The 19,960-nt window shown below is 38.8% G+C and overlaps 4 protein-coding genes across 8 annotated transcripts; all 4 read right to left on the bottom strand.

Moving 5' to 3' along the window:
- Positions 1-1,305: 1,305 nt before the first annotated feature.
- Positions 1,306-4,231, bottom strand: LOC131304567 (putative F-box protein At3g16210). 2 transcript variants are annotated; one of them, XR_009192428.1, is made up of 3 exons: positions 4,086-4,231; positions 1,948-3,460; positions 1,306-1,830 (listed from the first exon to the last, which is right to left on the bottom strand). XR_009192428.1 is itself a non-coding variant. In XM_058331837.1 (2 exons), exon 2 carries the CDS (start codon positions 3,442-3,444, stop codon positions 2,233-2,235), a length of 1,212 nt encoding a protein of 403 aa, XP_058187820.1. In that variant the 5' UTR covers positions 3,445-3,460; positions 4,086-4,231; the 3' UTR covers positions 1,306-2,232. The 2 variants fall into 2 exon arrangements, 1 of the variants encoding a protein (XP_058187820.1); XM_058331837.1 differs by having other exon boundaries at positions 1,306-3,460.
- A 1,976-nt stretch (positions 4,232-6,207) lies between these two features.
- Positions 6,208-19,580, bottom strand: LOC131304565 (putative F-box protein At3g24700). 4 transcript variants are annotated; one of them, XR_009192427.1, is made up of 3 exons: positions 19,504-19,580; positions 17,713-19,289; positions 6,208-6,858 (listed from the first exon to the last, which is right to left on the bottom strand). XR_009192427.1 is itself a non-coding variant. In XM_058331833.1 (3 exons), the coding sequence occupies exon 3, from the start codon at positions 19,013-19,015 to the stop codon at positions 17,849-17,851; it is 1,167 nt and encodes a 388-aa protein (XP_058187816.1). In that variant the 5' UTR covers positions 19,016-19,044; positions 19,181-19,289; positions 19,504-19,580; the 3' UTR covers positions 17,597-17,848. The 4 variants fall into 4 exon arrangements, 3 of the variants coding, with proteins under 3 accessions (XP_058187816.1, XP_058187815.1, XP_058187818.1); XM_058331833.1 differs by lacking the exon at positions 6,208-6,858 and having other exon boundaries at positions 17,597-19,044; positions 19,181-19,289; XM_058331832.1 differs by lacking the exon at positions 6,208-6,858 and having other exon boundaries at positions 17,597-19,289.
- On the bottom strand, positions 6,872-8,254 carry LOC131304566 (F-box/kelch-repeat protein At3g17530-like). Its single transcript, XM_058331836.1, has one exon. It carries the CDS (start codon positions 8,148-8,150, stop codon positions 6,996-6,998), a length of 1,155 nt encoding a protein of 384 aa, XP_058187819.1. The 5' UTR covers positions 8,151-8,254; the 3' UTR covers positions 6,872-6,995.
- LOC131304564 (F-box/LRR-repeat/kelch-repeat protein At2g27520-like) lies at positions 14,096-15,821 on the bottom strand. The gene has a single exon (XM_058331831.1). It carries the CDS (start codon positions 15,646-15,648, stop codon positions 14,473-14,475), a length of 1,176 nt encoding a protein of 391 aa, XP_058187814.1. The 5' UTR covers positions 15,649-15,821; the 3' UTR covers positions 14,096-14,472.
- Positions 19,581-19,960: the final 380 nt, after the last annotated feature.

Raw genomic sequence — 19,960 nt, 5'->3', positions numbered from 1 at the left:
ACACATTCACATAAGTGTGGAGCTCTTGAAGAAGACTCTTGTTTCCTCGCAAGGATACAGAGTGCTTCACAGGCCACAGATAGAGAACTAAGAGCAAGTTTACCAATACTTAGTTAAAAATAACTTGTGAACAGTGCACATTTTTTATTTTACCTACTCATATTTCTTTCAACACTACACCAATACTATCTATTTAACCTATTTTCTATTAAAATACATATTTTTTCAACCTTTTCCTTTAGCCTATTACTATTATATGAGAGGGGGGGAAAGGAGAGGGAGATAAAGAGAATTAAATAATCAAACAAATGAAATTCCTGATGAACTGTTGTTAGGTATTAATACCTAACCAATTTTTCAAAGCTATTTTACCTCTCTTTATACCTCTTCTGTTGTAAGTTGTTTTTTCAGTTTTCCTTTGGTAAAATAGCTAACATAGCCATTTTACATCATTTGATAAACTAAGAAGTAATTCCTGCTATCTACATGATCAAGCTGGCCCCACCAGCGAACTCTCCCCATGAAGTGTCAGTGGAGGAATGCAGAGAGATGATGGCAAAGACTGAAACTTCGATTGGACACACCTTTCGTGAAGTGAAACGAGTTCCAGATAGATTAGCTAAAATGGGGATTGAACAAGATGTTCAGGTGTTTGAGTTGCCTTCTTCGAAAATGTGCAGCTTTAAAGGTTTCCCCAAGAAACTGTTTTCCAACTAGGAGGGGAGTAAAAGAGATACAAACATATGGCTATATCAGTATGGAAGTTACCCTTTAAAGTTAAAAGGATTGAAATCATACTAAACATGACTCATGTGTCTAGCCAGTTCAAACATAGTTAAAACTAGAACATATAAAGGTATGAGAAGGAGAGATTGATGAGGCAGAATAATCAACAAATAATCAAATTTCCCACAAACGAAGAACAGAACCACACACTAGTCTCCGATCATTTGAGACAAGGATTAATCGTGGTGAAACCCTAGTTGGCGTTACGAATGCGGAGTATAGAAATGGAAAAAAGCAATCTGAGTTGATCAAGTTAGTGAGCAGCAAGTCGTACTTGAAATCCAAAGGAAATAATTTAGTCTAGATCATGAACAGGTTTGCGAGAGCCACAAACACTTGTACCAACAAATATCCATTTCTTTCTACTTTGGCACCCAAATTATCGCCTTGTCACAACATTCGGCTGGTGGAAAAAATTTGTGTGACCCTTTTGCACAAAAGTCAATCCTCACTGGCTAATTGGCGATAAGAGGTGGAAATGCATCGAGGAGAAGACACAGCAGACGAATTGAACCACAAGATGAAAATAGAGATTGCATTTGGCATTCTCGCATCAATGTACAAAGTTAAAGAATGGCTGCGATTAATACAATCAAACAGAAGCCCAAAACAAATCTCATGTTACACAATTCCCAAGAGGAAAATAAAACTACAAGAAACTATACTGGACCCATTAACAAAACTTAATAAAGGCTAGAGAATACTTTCAGTTTAATCCGCCCGAATTTGTTTGAGTGGGTAACACATACCACGCTAAAAATACGTGGTGATTACTATTAGGATGTTCCCAGGGCGCTACTAACCACCAAGTACTGAGGGCTTTGCACTTGGAGGATATGATATTGGCTCACACGGGATTTAATACCAAACCACGAAATCGATTCAGAGGAAGACAAGCCAATACACTACTTGATCCATCCCATTGCGAACTCGCCTAGCACGAACTGGGGGCAGGGGTGAGCTTCGGGTCACTTTGGCCACTTTCGCATTCATCAGATTCTCACGGAATCAACTTGTGAGTGGTTAGTGAGCCACCACTTGTTTCTAAACATTAAGAGTTGCTAAGTCAGGAATACGATAAATACCAAATTTGTAGACAAAGACTAACTTGATTATGAAACATAGCCAAGAAACCAAGTAAACTACAGGTATAATATAAACCACTATCCTTGTCCAACGTTCCAAGCAATGGAAATCCAAACTCTCCTTTCTCTCCATGCAGTCGCAGTCCTAAACAAATATCAATTTGTTTTCAATGCCTTTGGGTAGCATACTGTCAAGCATCAAGGAGACCTCTCAATAGCTGATGGCAACCATGCAGTCATTTACCTTCTTAATTTTTCTATTGCAGAAAGTAAACAGCGACAACCGGCTAGAAGGCTTTATAAGGCCGTTGTGCAGCACCAAAAACATCTTAATCACGAGGATAGGAAGCCCATAATCAAGTTACAGATGGAAATCATCGTGTCCGTCATGCACATCGTGTCTCTTGACTGAGACCAAGCTCTCTGTGTACGGAAGAACTTGTAAACATTGTGGAGGAGAACGACCGTACACTTGATACTCCTTTATTTGTCGGGTATCAAGGTGATATGACATCATCTGTCCACCGCCGCTCTCCAGAAGGAACTCACCATTTTGCCGGAATCCCAACGCAAAGTTGGGTGCCTGGAGGGGTCCGATAGTAAATGTTTTAGTCCAAGACACCTCACCACCATGTTCATCCATAACCCATATGTCAAAGCACTTCTCCAATGAAAAATCCTCCATTGGAAGCAACAATGGAGGTGTCCACCCTGTTGGATAAAGAACCAGGGCAAGGGAATCATTCATAATGAAAAGTTCCCTTTCGCAGGAATAGTCTGACAAGCAAACTTCTGGTAGGGGCATGTCATCGAACACCTCCTCAGTCATACGAAACACAATAATTGCCCCATCCCCACCGGAGCAGTGCGCATACCAGTAAAAATCCCCTTTCCATGATGTGCAAGAATCATAACAGCAGCGGAAACCGAACTCAACAGGGGACACTGCATCAACTTCCCTCCAAGAATCTGTACTTAAGTCGTATATTTCAACTCTTTCATCAATGCCCCGGGTCCTAAAATCTGGATCCCGGTAACCAAACTTAACCACCTTGTACTCATTCATAAAGGGGTCAAACCCAAATCCCAAGTTGATTATGTAGTCTTTTTTATAAGAAGGTTGAGGAAGTACCCTGAATTCTCTCATTGAAGGGTTGCATAGCGCGATGGTGGAGTTAAACCCAAGTTTGGTGAGACAAACAACACCGTTACAAGGACCCAAAAGTTGGAGACCTTCAATATCTAGACCAGTGGACGATATATCAATATCTTCAATCGGGGTTTCATTGGGAACAAAGGACAAGACAATGCCACCATCGCCGCCGTTGAGGGATCGCTTAATGAGGAGGCAGTGGGTGTTTTCAGCGACCGCGATAGAGGTGGCACGATTGTGGTGGAGGGAAATGAAGCTAGGGTTTTGGATGAGAGAGTACCAGTTTTTGCAGACGGACTTGGATCGAAGCAATGACTTCACCGGAAGCCTGCACAGAATCTCCATGAGCAAATCTTCGGGCAGCTTTTCGATCACCATTTGATGGTGCGTATAGAGATGGATGTTCCTTTGCGAAGTCATGAGAGAAGACCGATTGCTGTCGAATCAATGTTGATGAAGGGTGAGTTAAGAATCATATGATATAGGAAATTCGGATATATACTCTAGACAGAGATATGTAACTGGATTTAGAAAGTAACATTGATAACATTTCTCCTTTTCTTTTTCCCCAACTAGGAGGGGTGTAGAAGAGGTAAATCTAGTTCAGACACATGTACATGAGTTCAGACATAGTTAAACTAGGCATGTCAATAAACTGGATCCGATTTCGATAAGGCCAATCCAACAATCCCATACTCCGAAATGGAATTATCAAATTCGAAACAAAGAAATAAATTTCCAAAATTCGAAGCAGAATAACCACATACTAGTCTCCGATTTTTCCAGACAGGATTAAATCGGGGCGGAACCCTGGTTGAGTAGATATATGAAAGACGAGAGAGATGGAACAATCCAACTTGAGTAGATCAAATATGTGGGCAGCAAGTTGTACTTGAAATCCGAAGGGGGAAAAAATTCAACTAAATTCAATATATATCAAATGATATGCCTCCAAATTGATCAAATGATATGCCTCTACTTTCCCAAAATTTTCAAAAGCTAAATTGAAGTTGTGAGAGAGAGAGAGAGAGAGAGAGAGAGAGAGAGAGAGCAATTCATACCAGAGGAGGGAGAAGAACGATGATGGTCAGAAACTGAGAATGACGAAATTGCCCAACTGCCGAAACATTACTGTTCAATGGGAATTTCTAAACACATGATCGGTCGTTGAGAATGTTAAAAGTTAAACCATCAAGGATGTGTTTGGTTCGCTGGCAAATCTCATTTGACCCGTCACAATATATCACTATCTGTAGGGAATTCTACCGCATCTACGTCGGGACTAAAGCTAAATAATTGAGTATTTAAGGTGATCAAATATCAAGTGTTTGGATCAGAGCTGTCAAATATCAAGTGTGGAATATTGTAATTTTCGTGCTCGTGTTTGAAAGGTTTTTAAACAAAAGTGCACTAGAATTTTTTAAGCTGCTGATTTTGTCATTCTTTTTTTTGTTAATGCACTCTACTGCTTGTCTTTTAGTGAAAAAATTACACATAAAAATTTCAATAAAGTACAAAAAATGGAGTGCAGTCATAAAAAAGGGAGTAAAAATCATTACACTTTTTATGTGTCGAAAATTGTTTTTTAAGTTTAAGTTTTGGTATTATTTGGTTGTGCTCTACCTGTGGGATTCTTTTTCGAAGATTATAATTGAAAACTTAAAACATTTTTCAACATGAAAGGGCACAACCAAATAGAAATAGCTTGGAACATATTTTCCAACCTGAAAGAGTACACAGTGATCTTTCTCATGGTCATACAACTTACCAAATCACATGCTTAAGCTAAGAGAGGAACTTATTCACGGTTCCGCAAAATCTCAGCTGTCCATTAGCGCAATCAATAGCTGAGATGTGGTTTTCAATCCGGACTGTCCAAAACACTTTTGGACGAGTGCAAGGGACGCTCCGTATAAAAGATTTTCTCTTAAGGTAATTGACCACAAGAAAGAGACAAAGAAATAGTAGCTTTTGGCATCCTCTCATGATTGTGTAAGTTCTTGGAAAATGACACCTACTAATACCATCAAACAACATTTGCAGCAATAAATCTCGCGTTACACGATCCCGACGAAGAAAATAAACCTAGCAGTAATTGAACTAAATATAGTTGTTGGAACATATAACTATTTTCGGATTACAAAAGAAAATTCTAGTTTTGTTTTCCTGATCCGGGAAAACTGCCAAAAAGGCTACAAAGAAGAAACTACATCAACAATCAACAAGCAAGCCAAGCAATTAGGAGGTAAAGTAAACCATCATGGAGGAATTCTTCCTTCGGCCGCCACTCGCCAGCGCAGTAACATGATGGGCCACCTAGTTAGCAGTTCTTTTCACCGACGACATCCTGAAATTCCCCTCTTGGATGAGCTCCCATTTATCCAAAACCAGAGAAGAGACCCCTGCATGGGGGAACCAACTCCAAAAAAATAATGGGCTCCAATTTTCAATCTGTTTAAATCGGTACGAATATTTTAGTATTTTGATCATAATATTCTAAAGGGTCATAATTATTTTTTTTTTCTTTAAAACTCTCATAATTAAGTTTCTGCTCTATAAGGTTCCAAAAATTATTTCCATTTGAGAGAGAAAGGCGGGGAACCAAATGGGGCTGAAAGGGAGAACCCAACAGTGCGCCAAAACGACGTCGTGTTGGCACACTGCACAACACCCACCCCAGATCCATTTTAATTCAAACACACATCTACCAATTTCATTGATAGCAAATACTACTTCATAGGTCACTTGAAACAAATCTCCAAGGATAGGAAAAAACACTTGCATTTTCAAGACAAAAATTAAAAAAAAAAACACTTGATCGTAGACTAATTGAAATATGTTTTTGACTTTAAAAACTTAAAAAGACTCTTCGATCAACTTAATGACCTTGAATGACTTCAAAAACTTTGACCAGCATCAACTCAGACTGATGTACTAAGATGGGTGCGCTGCATCAGATTCTCATGGAAATTGACTTGTGAGTAGTGAATGACAGGATGAGAAACCACTTCAATGTGATTCTCAACGTAAGAGTTATGATTACGACCCAATTTGGAGACGGTCAAACTTGACTATGAATTATAGTAATAGAGAAAACCAAGTAAATTACAATTAAGCAAAAAAGGCTATCCCTGGCCAAGCCATGAAACTTGAAGAAAACCCAAGTAAACTACAGTTCCTTTCTACATCTTGCATCATAACCCCATCTCAGCAAAAATCCAAAGACAAACTTCTCTTGGCTATCCGCCTTCTGCAGAAACAGGAAACTCGCAGACCAGTTTTGATAAGCTGACCGCATTGCATCAGATGCTCACAAAAAATTGACTTGTGAATGAGCAACCACTTCAATGTTTTTTCTCAATACAAGACCCAATTTGGGTACAAACAAACTTGATTATGGAAAAATATGAAGAAAACCCAAAGTAAACTACAGGTACAATGAAAGAAAGAGAGGCTATTCTGTGTCCAAGCCATGGAAAATCCAACCTTCCCTTTCTCTGCATGGAGTTAGATAAGCTTTCATTCTTTTTTTGGTAACATAATTTCCATTGAAAAGCCAAGCAAACATACACCTACAAAACCAAACAAACAGAACTACAACAGACCCTAAGCTGCAAACACAACTACAAATGCAACGACAGACTAAGCAACTACAAGCTGCGACTGCATCAAAACAAAGCAAGTACAAGAGAAAACCACCAGTGGAATATGCCAAGACAAACAGATCAGTTGGTTTTCATCATAATAGCCTTCATTGTCAATGCCTTTTGAGTAGAAGACAATCAAGTGCCAAGAAGACCTCTAAACAGCTAATGGCAGCCACTCATTTACCATCTTTTTCGTCTTTAAGCAAGGGAAATTGCAGCGACCGCCAAAGGACTTCGACAATAGAGGATAGGAAATACTAATTTATGCCCCATGATGTACTAACCACCAGTTAATTTGTAGAGGATAGGAAAGCCCTAATCGAGTTACATATTCAAACCATTATGTCCATCATGCATATTGTTTCTCTTGACTGAAACCAAGCTCTCAGTGTATACAATAACTTGTAGACATTGTGGGGGAGGATCACCGTACACTTGATATTCCTTAATGTGTTGGGTATCAATGTGATAGGACATCATTTGTCCACCACCGGTCTCACAGAGGAACTCGCCATTTCGCCGAAATCCCAATGGAAAGTCGGGCCCCTGTAGAGGTCCGATAGTAAGTTTTTTAGTCCAAGACACCTCAACCCCACCCTCATCTATAACCCATACGTCAAAGCACTTCCCCCTTGTTAACAACGATGGATGTAACCACTCAGATGGATAATGAACCACGGCAAGGGAATCATCCAGAATGAAAAGTACCCTTTTCGTGGTATTGGCTAACGAGCAGACTTCAGGAGCAGGGATTTCATCGAACACCTCGTCCGTCAACCGAAAGACAATAATTGCATCAGTACCATCAGAGCAGGAAATGTACCAGTAACAACCCCCTTTCCACGATGTGCAAGAGAAAAAATTGAAATCCAAATCGAATCCAATATTATTGGGGTTCACATCAACTTCCCTCCAACAATCTGTACTCAAATCGTATATTTCAACTGTTTCGGAATAAGGATTATTTATAGAATATGGATCCAAACAGCCGAACTTAACCACTTTATAATCATTCGTAGAGGGATCAAACCCAAATCCCATATTAGTTTCGTAGTCTTTTTTCTGGGAAGGTCGAGGAAGTACCCTGAATTCTCTCATTGAGGGGTTGCATATCACCATGGTCGAGTTAAACGAGCGTTTAGTGAGGCAAACGACGCCGTTGCAAGGACCCAATAGCTGGAGATCTCTAATGTCTAGAGACTCTAGACCGGTGGAAGATATATCAATATCCTCAACTGTGGTTTCGTTTGGGACAAAGGACAAGCCGACGCCGCCATTGAGGGATCGCTTAACGAGGAGGTAGTCGGTGTTTTTGGCGGAGTGTTTGTCGTGGAGAGAAATGAAGCTAGGGTTTTGGATAAGTGAGTGGATAAGAGAGTACCAGTTTTTGCAGACGAATTTGGATCGAAGCAGGGATTTCACCGGAAGCCTACACAGAATCTCGATGAGCAACTCTTCAGGCAGCCTTCCGTTCGCCATTTGATGGTGGCGGTAGACACCGCTGTTCCTCTAGCTGGAATAACATTACAGAAATCTGAGACGGAGTGATTACGGATAACAACTTTTCCCCTACCCGCACGGCACTGAAAAATTTTCCGTTCAAGAAAGACCATCGTAAGGAAAAAATTTCAGTCCTGAGTTGTACCCGCTCTTACATCCGAGTCGTCTATAACGTATTTGAACGACTCAAATTTGGAGAGAAAATAAAAGCGAAAAAGTGTTAGGATGAGAAGAGAGAGAGTTTCAATCCGAGCCGTCCAAAAGTATATCGGACGGCTCGGATGCACCGAACGGATAACACGTAGGATATATCCGCTCGGCACTCAAAAATCACTCTTCTTGAACAGAAAAAACCCACAATAAATTAAAGAAGACCTGTGAATCTAAGAGATGTGCTACGTGCACAGCAAGCTATGTACAGACCCCTTTTTCTCCCGCCTACAAAGATGATCGGAGCCGCTTATTTTGTTCAAAATATTCTGAAGTGATTTTGGGTGTTTTGTTAACGCCTCTAACGATATCAAACGAAGCTCATTTTTTACAGAGACCTTAAACGACATATTTTGAACAAAATGAGCGGCTCCGATTATCTTTGTGCGACCCGAGGCGAGAGAAAAAAGGGTCTGTGCACAGATGTTGTGCACGTAGCTTTTTTGTGAATCTAGTTAGTAAAACAAAATAAGGATTTGGTCTAGTTATAGTGAAACAAAATAAGGATATCAAATTGAAAACGGATAACTAAAATTTCCAAGAATTCAACTTGCAGACGCATTATATGTGCCTCGGCCTCTCGTTAATATTCTTAAGAAAGTCTTAGAAAATCCATATGGGCATTCCTTTGATTTCAATTCGGCTTACAATAATGGATGATGTGATTGATCTCCAAAAATCAATTGAGAGAGGAGTAAGCTGACATGAACACTTTAGATTGTAAGAAAAAAATGGTAAATTTCCCTTACCTCCCCAGAGGTTTTTGATAATGACAAATACCTCCCCTCATATTTCTAAAATTGCACTTACCTTCCCTGTCAGACTTGTTGGCTAACAAATGTTAACGGATCACGTGAATGTACAGTTTTACCCTTTTATTGACCTCCCATGAGGTTTCTAACAATTGCAGGTACTTCCCCTAGGTTTCTCTCTGCGCTATATAATTTAAGTTGTAATTTAATTAAGATATTTGAGTTATCTAGTCTAGAATTCACAAAATAAAATTTTACTTCATTTTCTTGTGAAAATAAAGTATAATTTTTTGCCTATTTTTTCAAAGACTTAAATTTCTAGTTTCATTGAAGGTATTGGGAACCCATTACCTTTTTTCCAATTATGATTTTGTTGCTTTATAAATTAAATTGAATTTTATTTGAACATCCTATCTTAAACATCATTATCGGAAAAAAAACATATGGATAAATCATGTAGCCGTAAGGTCCTTTTCTGAAAATAGAGGAGTAATTTTGACGGGCCTCGATTAGCAACTATATTCTTTATACCATAGAATTTTTTAATACCATGAAACTTTTAATATTTTAATCACAAATTTGTTTTACAAGATCCAAAAGTTCAGAAAAAAATTTGGTTGGAGAAAAAAGATGGTTTGACTAAGAAACTGTGTAAGAGTTTTAGCCAAAATATATTTTTTTACACCAATCGATTTTTTTCCAAACTTTTGGATGACATATAACCTTAAGTTAAAGCCATTTATTTTAGAAAATTTTGTTATTCTTTGCACAAAAAAAAAAAATTGAAGCTTAATGAAAATGAAAAGAAACAGTAATTTCTCTGTAGTTATGTCATCGTACGCGTTTGTCTTCAAATAAATTCGAAAGTTTTTTCAGATTAGCTATATATTTATCATTTAAATGTACTAATAGAGAATTAGAAGTAGTCTTTGCGTTGCTAAATTTAGTGTCGCGAGACAGGTTTTTCCATATTGTGGTATCTAGGTCCCGAAAATTGTGACCTATATTTACAGTGCGACACACCAATGCACAAATTAAGTAAATAGTAGTGCATCTTGTGCAGAAAACACTACTGATCTATGGTAAGGAAAATCAGTATTTCATGTACTGTATCGTAGAAACAATGCAAGTTACACACATTGGCCGACACCTATGTAGCCGACACCTCCTATATAGGTATCACAGGCCTACACTTTGAAGCAGGGACGGAGCCAGGAATTTCACCAAGCAGGGGCGACCGTGCATGTAAGAAAAAAAATATATAAATACACATGCATAATCATGTAAATACATTAAAACTCAAAATAACATAAATACATAAATCGGCTTAGGAGAAGTCTAGAACAACAATTGGGGAAAGACATACCTACAATTTAAATTTCACCAAAATTACTTAGGGTTTTCAAAATCTCTTCTCCTCTGTCTCTATATTCTCGAAATTGCCTTTGAAGTCTTAACAATTGGAGATGTTTGTGCCAAGAGAGAGAGAGAGAGGGTTTGGTGTGCCATTGAGATTTTAGGACAAAAATAAATAAAACTGTAAAACACTAAACTCATCTAACGAAAGGTGAAAGTTTATTACATGAATATTTATAATATTAACCCTATAGTCTTATTTTTTGTTATATTTTACCGGCCTTTAGTAATTAATGTTGGTATCCTCGTAGTTCAAAGGTTACAATTATATATATTTTTAAAAATTCTACACAGGGGCGAACCTATTTACTTTCATAGGAGTTTTTCTTTTTGACATATAATAGTAATGTTTCTTTTTCTTCTTGCAGGGGCGACCGCCCCGGCTTGGCTCCATCCCTGCTTCGAAGAATGAGGGCAAAGGGATTTATCGAGAAACATCTCTTATTCTTATTATTAGAAAAGGATAAAATAGAGAATATCTTATGTTCTCTAGAATTCGCTTAGATTAGAAGCTGTAGCTGATGATGGAACGGGAATCTATATTTTTTTGGTTACTACTTACGGGCTCAAGTCGTTTGCTTATCCATCGTATGGGTAATTAACCAAAAACTTAAGATACCTTCACGAGGTAGGTAATTAACAAAAATCTAAAAGAGAGATACTGTGCTCGATACATGTTCCCAAATACAGTAGAAAACAAGAAAATGGCGGAGTAATAAGCCCGCCTAACTAAGAGAATAAAACACCTAAAACACGTATATCAAGCCTGCGAAATCTGCCTTGGCTTCTAAGAAACGCAAGGTGATGTGTCATTAGGTTCTCTTCTCTCCTTTTTAGATCAGTGTTAAGTAAAACATTTGTTGGCCTAGATTGTCAGACTGTGAGAGGTTTCTTTTAGCCTCAGGTATTTCTTCTCTTGGTTAGGTGGGCTTACTCATTGGAGCCTTCAGAAAAATTTAAAAAAAAAAAAAGACTTCGACATTTCAAGGGTCGAAATCTCAAAATTACCCTTTATTTTCTCACTACGCACTCTCATCTTCCTCTTGCCGCCACCATGCACCACCACCAATCTCCGAACCTGCACAAAGGTGATACAACTCCCGTACGCAATATTTCAAAAATCTGGACCACGAAATTGCTTCCATGGTTTCTAATTTCCATGGCCCAGAGCGACAAAATCACTTCACCACCAAATAGTCAAATACCCAAGCCGTAGAAATAATGCAAAAAATAATTTAGAAAGGGGAAAAGCTGAAAAGGATCCATCTTTGATGGAAGAAATTTCTTTGCATTTGCATTTTCTCCTAACGATGTCATGGATACCAAAAAAAGGAACATAAAACTCATCATACCACACAGAGCCGCATATATCATACACACACCACACCACACCCCCCACCCCCCCCCAACACACACACACAAACCTTCGTATTGAAATTTAATAAATAAATAAATAACTTGAAGTGTTCTTCTTCTCTCATTCTCCTCCTCATCCTCGTCCTGTCCAATTCGTGGGCTATTTGTAATTACTGAGTTAAGGGGTGTTTGGGAGCCAAATTTTTAGGTTTTTACATTTTATATATTTGGATTCTTGTTGTTTGGGAGCAGGTAAGATAATACATTTTGTCATAATCAATTCCCAAATCTGGATGATAGTCGATAGAGCCACAATTCAAAAACTATCCCTAGAGGAGATTTTTATATTCTCATTTTGCTTTCTTCAATCACCTTATCACATTGCTCCTGAACAATCGCCATGTACAAAAAGGGAAACCTACAGACGAGTGAAATGTGAGGTGGAAATGAACTAGAAACTCACTCGGATCTGGATTAGATACTAGAGCAAGATGGCAGGAGGATGCGGTACAACTGACTCAAAACTATTAGGTTGAAAGAAAAGGATTCTCAGACACAAGAATAAAGATATCAACAATAGGCAGCATGCGACTATCCTGAAAAAAACAGTGGTTGAAGAAAATTATCACGTTTATACTACTTTGCCCTGTTATATTTCGATGCATGTACACAGGAAAAGGCAGATATTTCAATCAGAAAGGAGTGACATGAAACTGGAATTGTATGAACCGGCCAAATGTTCCTGAACCATCAATTCAGTAGCCACACCATTTGTTCTTTGCCAGTTGTAAAAAGAGATCATAATTGACCTAGGATGTAAATCGATACCCGATTAAGTCGCTCTTAGGTACCAAAGTGACAACTTCCTAGAACACATGCTAATGCAATTGGCAAGAGTGGAACTCAAAAAAATTTACGCTGCATAATTGCATAATGTAGAGGAAAGAAGACGAAAAGGTGAAGAGGAAAGTGAATTAGGCATCGTCCTTCATGAGTAAGTCGAACATATGCATGAAACATCAAAATGACAGGTATTGAGCATAGCACAATAACAATGAAACGCTAATGCAACAATCTGAGGTTCCATGAATCCCCCACACAGAGAAAAAGAAACATGCTACGTTAGTAAAATGCTACGTTAGTAAAGCGACTTACACAAAGCAGACACTCAGCTATTTTCAAATTGTTTTACAAGGAAATAATACGACTTAACAGGAATTTTTTTTGATAATTCAGATGTCCGGGTCAACTTACGCACCTTGACTAATCCTGGGGGTTCAATTCCACCGCCCACTTGCGGGGAACCTGATTAAAGCTGGAGATATTGCTCCCTATAGATTGGCTCTAAAGGAGTTGATAGCACCTGTGAGGTTTCAAACCTGAAATCTTAGGAGGGAGCAAACCTCTAAGTCCTAGGCCTTGACCACCAGGCCAACCCCTTGGGGTTTACTGAACATGAAATTGGTGGCACTGGACATGTTAATGGGTAATACAATGACATTAGAAGATATGATCTACGGTTTCTAATGATTCACCTTGTTTCATCTCAATTTGCTTCTAATCTTGTGCAACGTGCAATGTCAGTACATATTATATTTTGGGAACTGATTTTCGTGCTCCAAGATTTATTGCAGGCACTCCACCTTTTTGTTTTTATACTGTGATGTTGCTGGCAACATCAGTGTATATTTTGTTTTTACACTGTGATATTGCTGGCAACATCACAGTGTAAAAACAAAAAGGTGGAGCGCCTGCAGTAAATCTTGGAGCGCGAATATCAATTCCCTATATTTTTGCAGCTACTAGGCTTTTAGTAACCATATGTTATAGGCATCTTCAGTAAAAGACTAAAATTGGTGGCAAATTCCTGAATTAATAACTTGCTTCATAACCCTATCTCAGCCAAAGAGTAAATATACTATCATTCATTGATCCACTTATGAACTCCTCCTATGTGTTTCCTATGTGTTTGCCTTCGGCAAATACAGGGAATTCAGAGACGAATTTCGAAAAGAAAATCAAATTTCATCAGATGGTCATAGTCAAAATAGTTTGTTGTGGTTCAGAAACAACTTTAATGTGTTTCCTTAAATTACAGTGACAAGCTCAAAAGTACAATAAAGACAATTTGGAAGCAAGCAAATTCCATTTCAAAATACATGCAAAAATCCCAAGTAAATTCAACTGACATTAGAGTGAAACAGTTGGAAATCGTATGATTAAGACCAAATTTGGAGGCGAGCAAATCCCCTAATCCAATAAATACCGAAATAAAAGAGAAGTAAACTCAAGACACAAGATAGTAAACATTGGTTTTCCATCATAAAAGTCATGAAACTAAAACCTTTCCCTCCTCTGCATCTATTTGCATATTGAAAGAAATTACCTAAGAAGACTGCCAGGAAACCTCTCAGAAGCTGATTGGAACCAATCATCCACCATCTTTTACCTTTAGTAGTATTGCAAATGGCAGCAACCGCCAAAAGGATTCACGAGCCCATTGTGCAACATAAACGTACTTTCAAACCATTCGAGGTTTACAAAAGCTCATAGAGGAGTTATATATACTACTCAACGTGTCCATCATGCTCATTGCCTCTGTTGACCGAAACCAAGCTCTCTGTGTATGGAAGAACTTGTAAATGTGGAGGTGGAGGACGACCTTGTACTTGGTCATGGACTTGATACTCCTTTCTTTCTTGAGTATTAAGGTTGTACGACATCATTTGTCCATAGTTGCTCTCCACGAGGAACTCACCATTTTGGCGAAATCCCAATGCCCATTCGAGTCCCTGGAAGGGTCCGATAGTGAACTTTTTAGTCCAGGACACCTCAACATCCTCTTCATTCATTACCCATATGTCAAAGGTCTTCGACATAAAGTCCTCAGGTGGAATCCAAGATGGGTCTGACCACCACTTTGGATAAATAACCATGACAAGGGAATCGTTCAAAACAAAAAGTTTCTTTTCACTGTGCTGGTCTAACAAGCAAACTTCTGGCACGGGCATCTCTTCAAAAACCTCGTTGGTCATGCTAAACGCCATAATCACGGGACTACCACCATGTTTATGGTAGGCGTACCAGAAACAATCCCAATTCCACGATGTGTACGAATCATGACAACAGTAGAAACCAGACTGTATAGGGGACTCAGTGTCAACTTCCCTCCAAGAATCTGTACTCGAGTCATATATTTCAATCATTTCATCAATGCCCCAAGTGAGTAAATCTGTACTCATCATCGTGAATCTAACCACTTTATAATCATCTGAAAAGGGATCATACCCAAATCCCAAATTAGTAGTATGGTCATTTTTGTAAGAAGGTTGAGGAAGTATCCTGAATTCTTTCATTGAAGGGTTGCAAATCACAATGGTGGAGTTCAAAGCGAATCTGGTGAGACAAACGACGCCGTTACAAGGACCCAAGATTCGCAGTTCTTTAACATCCAGACCAGTGGCAGATAGCATATCAATATCTCCAACTGGGGTTTCGTTTGGGACAAAGGACAAGGCGACGCCGCCCTCGCCGCCATCGAGGAATCGCTTAACGAGGAGGCAGTCGGTGTTTTCATCGGCGGCGATAGAGGCGGCGCGATCGTGGTGGAGGTAAATGAAGTTGAGGTTTTGGATGAGAGCGTACCAGTTCTTGCAGACTGACTTGAGTTGAAGCAGGGATTTCACAGGAAGCCTCCAGAGAATCTCCATGAGCAAATCTTCGGATAGGTTTTCGATCGCCATTGGATTTGATGGTGCGAAGAAAGAAACGCATATAGAAACGAAAACTCAAAACTCTTTGGATATCGATGAAGACATCGCCATTTTATTTGGGTTTGTTCGTTTTGGCAGTTCGCTTTGGCTGCACAGTTGCCCACTTCCCTTATTGAAGAACAGGGGATGCTCTAGGGTGGGCTGCTCTAGGGCCGAAACGCGGCCGTTTATTTTGGTAATGTACAACTTGAATTGTAATATGAGCCATGGACAATTTGAAGCAATAGGAGTTTGGATGAAATTGAAACCATCGGCGTAAAAATAGACGGCCGCTACGGTCTCTGTAGTGTGCAGCCCACACTACACGATTTCCAAGTTCTTATTTTTCATATCTACATCTACATCTGCTAACTGTTGCTCATACTTATCCGGTCCTTAATGATATTTTTACTATCACTACAAGTAGAAGTTTCATTTGGTATCAGTCCCCATTTCTATTCCACCATTTCATCCTTACCGGATAGTAAATTGGTTATACTACTTTTTACCTTCAATATGAATTTTGCATGATAGATCTTGATAACTGATTAGTACTATTAAACGAAGTTTTCAAAATCACCTAAAATTTTATACTGGAAAACAATATATAACCAATTCAAAATTTGCATGAACTCCCAAAAGTAGTAAGATTTATCAATTAATCAATTAGTAAGATTTATCAATTAAACTATTCAGATGGAATAGTACCTTAATTGATAAATCTGAATTTTAAGTACAAATTTAGATTGAAATCTCGTCATCATTAACTTGAAGCTTTTAGATCACAACCCCACCACTGGATAGTTTCGGGGGTGATGTGCCACATTAGGTTGGATGGAAGGTAATACGAGGTAGGCCTGTGAATAGATCGGATTTGTCGAATTCAGATTCAATTCGGTCCACTAACATGCCTAATGTGAGGTATGTTTCCAAAAGATTAACCTTGTGTCTTCTTCCCAATTTGCACCTCATCTCGAACAAAATCATCAAAGAATATATTTTGCAGCATTCAGTAACCACGAGCACAGACATCTTCAATATTTTTTTTGAACAGCGATATCATCAATCAAAGACCCCTTCAAATTTATCGGCATCAAATTCTTCAGTTTCCAGTGAAAGAATTCTTGCATAAACTCCCCTAGGGTGTCTGCCATTTTCATTAGCAGGAAACTCAGACTGATGTACTGAGATGATCGCGTTGCATCAGATTCTCACGGAAATTGACTCGTGAGATGTAAATGATAGGATGAGAAACCACTTCAATGTGATTCTCAACATAAGAGTTCTGATTACGACCCGATTTGGAGACAGACAACTTGACTATGAAACATAACAAAGAAAACCAAGTAAACTATAGGTACAATTAAGCAAAAAAGGCTACCCGTGGCCAAGCGATGAAACTTGAAGGAAACCCAAGCAAACTACAGTTGCTTTTTACATCTTGCATCATACCCCATCTCAGCAAAAATCCAAAGACAAACCTCTCTTGGCTATCTGCCTTTTGCAGAAGCAGGAAACTCACAGACCTGTTTTGATAAGCTGACCACATTGCATCAGATGCTGACAAAAAATCCTTGTGAATGAGTAAACAAACTTGATTATGGAACATATGAAGAGAACCCAAAGTAAACTATAGGTACAATGAAAGAAAGAGAGGCTTATCTGTGTCCAAGCCATGGAAAATCCAACCTTCCCTTTCTCTGCATGGAGTCAGAATAGCTTTCATTTTTTTTTGGTGACTTAATTTCCATTGGAAAACCAAGGAAACATACAAGACTAGAGGGGCATACACCTACAAAACCAAACAAACAGAACTACAACAGACCCTAAGCTGCAACACAACTACAAATGCAACAACAGACTAAGCAACTACAAGCTACAACTGCATCAAAACAGAGCAAGTACAAGAGAAAACCACTGGTGGAATATGCCAAGACAAACAGATCAGTTGGTTTTCATCATAATAGCTTTCATTGTCAATGCTTTTTTGAGTAGAAGACAATCAAGTCCCAAGGAGACCTCTAAATAGCTAATGGCAGCCACTAATTTACCAACTTTTTTCGTCTTTAAGCAAGGGAAATTGCAGCGACCGCCAAAGGACTTGACAGTAGAGGATAGGAAAGACTCATTTATGCCCCATGATGTACGAACCACCAGTTAATTAGTAGAGGATAGGAAAGCCATACTCGAGTTACATATTCAAACCATCGTGTGCATCATGCTTATTGTTGCTCTTGACTGAAATCAAGCTCTCAGTGTATACAATAACTTGTAAACGTTCTGGGGTAGGATCACCGTACACTTGATATTCCTTTATGTGTTGGGTATCTATGTGATACGACACCATTTGTCCACCACCGGTCTCACAGAGGAACTCGCCATTTCGCCGAAATCCCAACGCAAAGTTGGGCCCCTGTAGAGGTCCAATAGTGAGTTTTTTAGTCCAAGACACCTCAACCCCGTCCTCATCCATAACCCATACGCCAAAGCACTTCATCAACGGAATATACCCCCTTGTTAACCCCGATGGATGTAACCACTCAGATGGATAACGAACCATGGCAAGGGAATCATCCAGAATGAAAAGTTCCCTTTCCGTGGTATAACTATTGGCTAACGAAACTTCTGGAACAGGGATTTCATCGAACACCTCGTCGGTCAACCGAAAGACAATAATTGCATCAGCACCATCAGAGCAGGAAATGTACCAGTAACAACCCCCTTTCCACGAAGTGCATTTTAAGAAATTGAAATCCAAATCGAATCCAATATTATGGGGGTTCACATCAACTTTCCTCCAAGAATCTGTACTCAAATCATATATTTCAAATGTTTTGCCAACTTCAAGAAGAAGATTGTTAGAATTTCGATCCAAAACGCCGAACTTAACCACTTTATAGTCATTCGTAGATGGATCAAACCCAAATCCCATATTATTTTCGTGGTCTTTTTTATGAGAGGGTCGAGGAAGTACCCTGAATTCTCTCATTGATGGGTTGCATATCACCATGGTTGAGTTAAACCAGCCTTTAGCGAGACAAACGACGCCGTTGCAAGGACCCAATAGCTGGAGATCTCTAATGTCTAGAGACTCTAGACCGGTGAAAGATATATCAATATCCTCAACTGTGGTTTCGTTTGGGACAAAGGACAAGCAGGCGCCACCATTGAGGGATCGCTTAACGAGGAGGCAGTCGGTGTTTTCGGCGGAGTGTTTGCTGCGGAGAGAAATGAAGGCAGGGTTTCGGATAAGAGAGTACCAGTTCTTGCAGACGGATTTGGATCGAAGAAGGGATTTCACCGGAAGCCTGCACAGAATCTCCATGTGCAACTCTTCAGGCAGCTTTCCGTTCGCCATTTGATGGCGGCGATAGAGATGCCGTTCCTCTGGAGATAACAATACAGAAATCTGAGATGATGGTCTTTTTTGAACAGAAAAATCCACAATAAATTAAAGAAGACCCGTGAATCTAGTTAGTAAATTAAGAAATTAAAATTTTCTTTTTCTAGAATCAAAAACAACTTCTAAAATTCTTGGAGCTAGAAACTAAGATCGAATGGTCGTCTTGTGGGGTGGAGATGTGGTTGTGGCAAGGTGGCGGACTTGAATCTAACCTTTTTTCTTTCTGTTTCTTCTAGCCTTTTCTCGCACCCAAGGGAAATGGTAGGTACAAAAAAAATTTATCACGAAAGTATTTCGAAAACAGCAATCAATGGTTGAGAATTACTTTAATAATTGTATCACATACATCAAAGTGAATCTCAACCACTAGTTAATCTTTTCAAAATACTTTCGGATAAATTTTCTTTGTCTCTAGCTTTCTATCTCTCTCTCTAAACTTCAACCAAACTCTAAACTTCAACCAAATGAAGCAAAGCAAAAGAAAAAAATGAAGCGGTGTTGTGCGTTGGTGTGCTGCTTCAAGGAAATGTGTGGGGTATTTATGGAGGGTTGGAGAGAGAGTGAGGCCTCGTTCCAGAAATTTTTTTAAAAAATAAGAAGCTTATTTTATATTTTTAAATTCAAAAATAAAATAAATGAAAAATAATTTTTTAAATTTTTTTTTGCATCGTATAAAAGATTTCATCGAAATCTTTCAAATAAGATTCATATTGCATATTTTTAGATTTCAATAAACTCATAATTTTTGAGTTTGAAATTGTCTTTTTAAAAAATAAGAACTTATTTTTTGTTCTGAAACGGAGCCTGAGAGGTGGTGGGTAATTATGGGGGAGTAAAACGGTAGGAGATGATGGGGGTTCAAATATCATCCAGTATTCTACCATCCATTGTGGTCCATTG

Source organism: Rhododendron vialii, chromosome 10a (genome assembly GCF_030253575.1).
Source record: "Rhododendron vialii isolate Sample 1 chromosome 10a, ASM3025357v1".
NCBI classification, from domain to species: Eukaryota; Viridiplantae; Streptophyta; class Magnoliopsida; order Ericales; family Ericaceae; genus Rhododendron; species Rhododendron vialii.
Note: the sequence above shows the minus strand (reverse complement) of the source record. Positions and strands in the feature narration are given on the sequence as shown.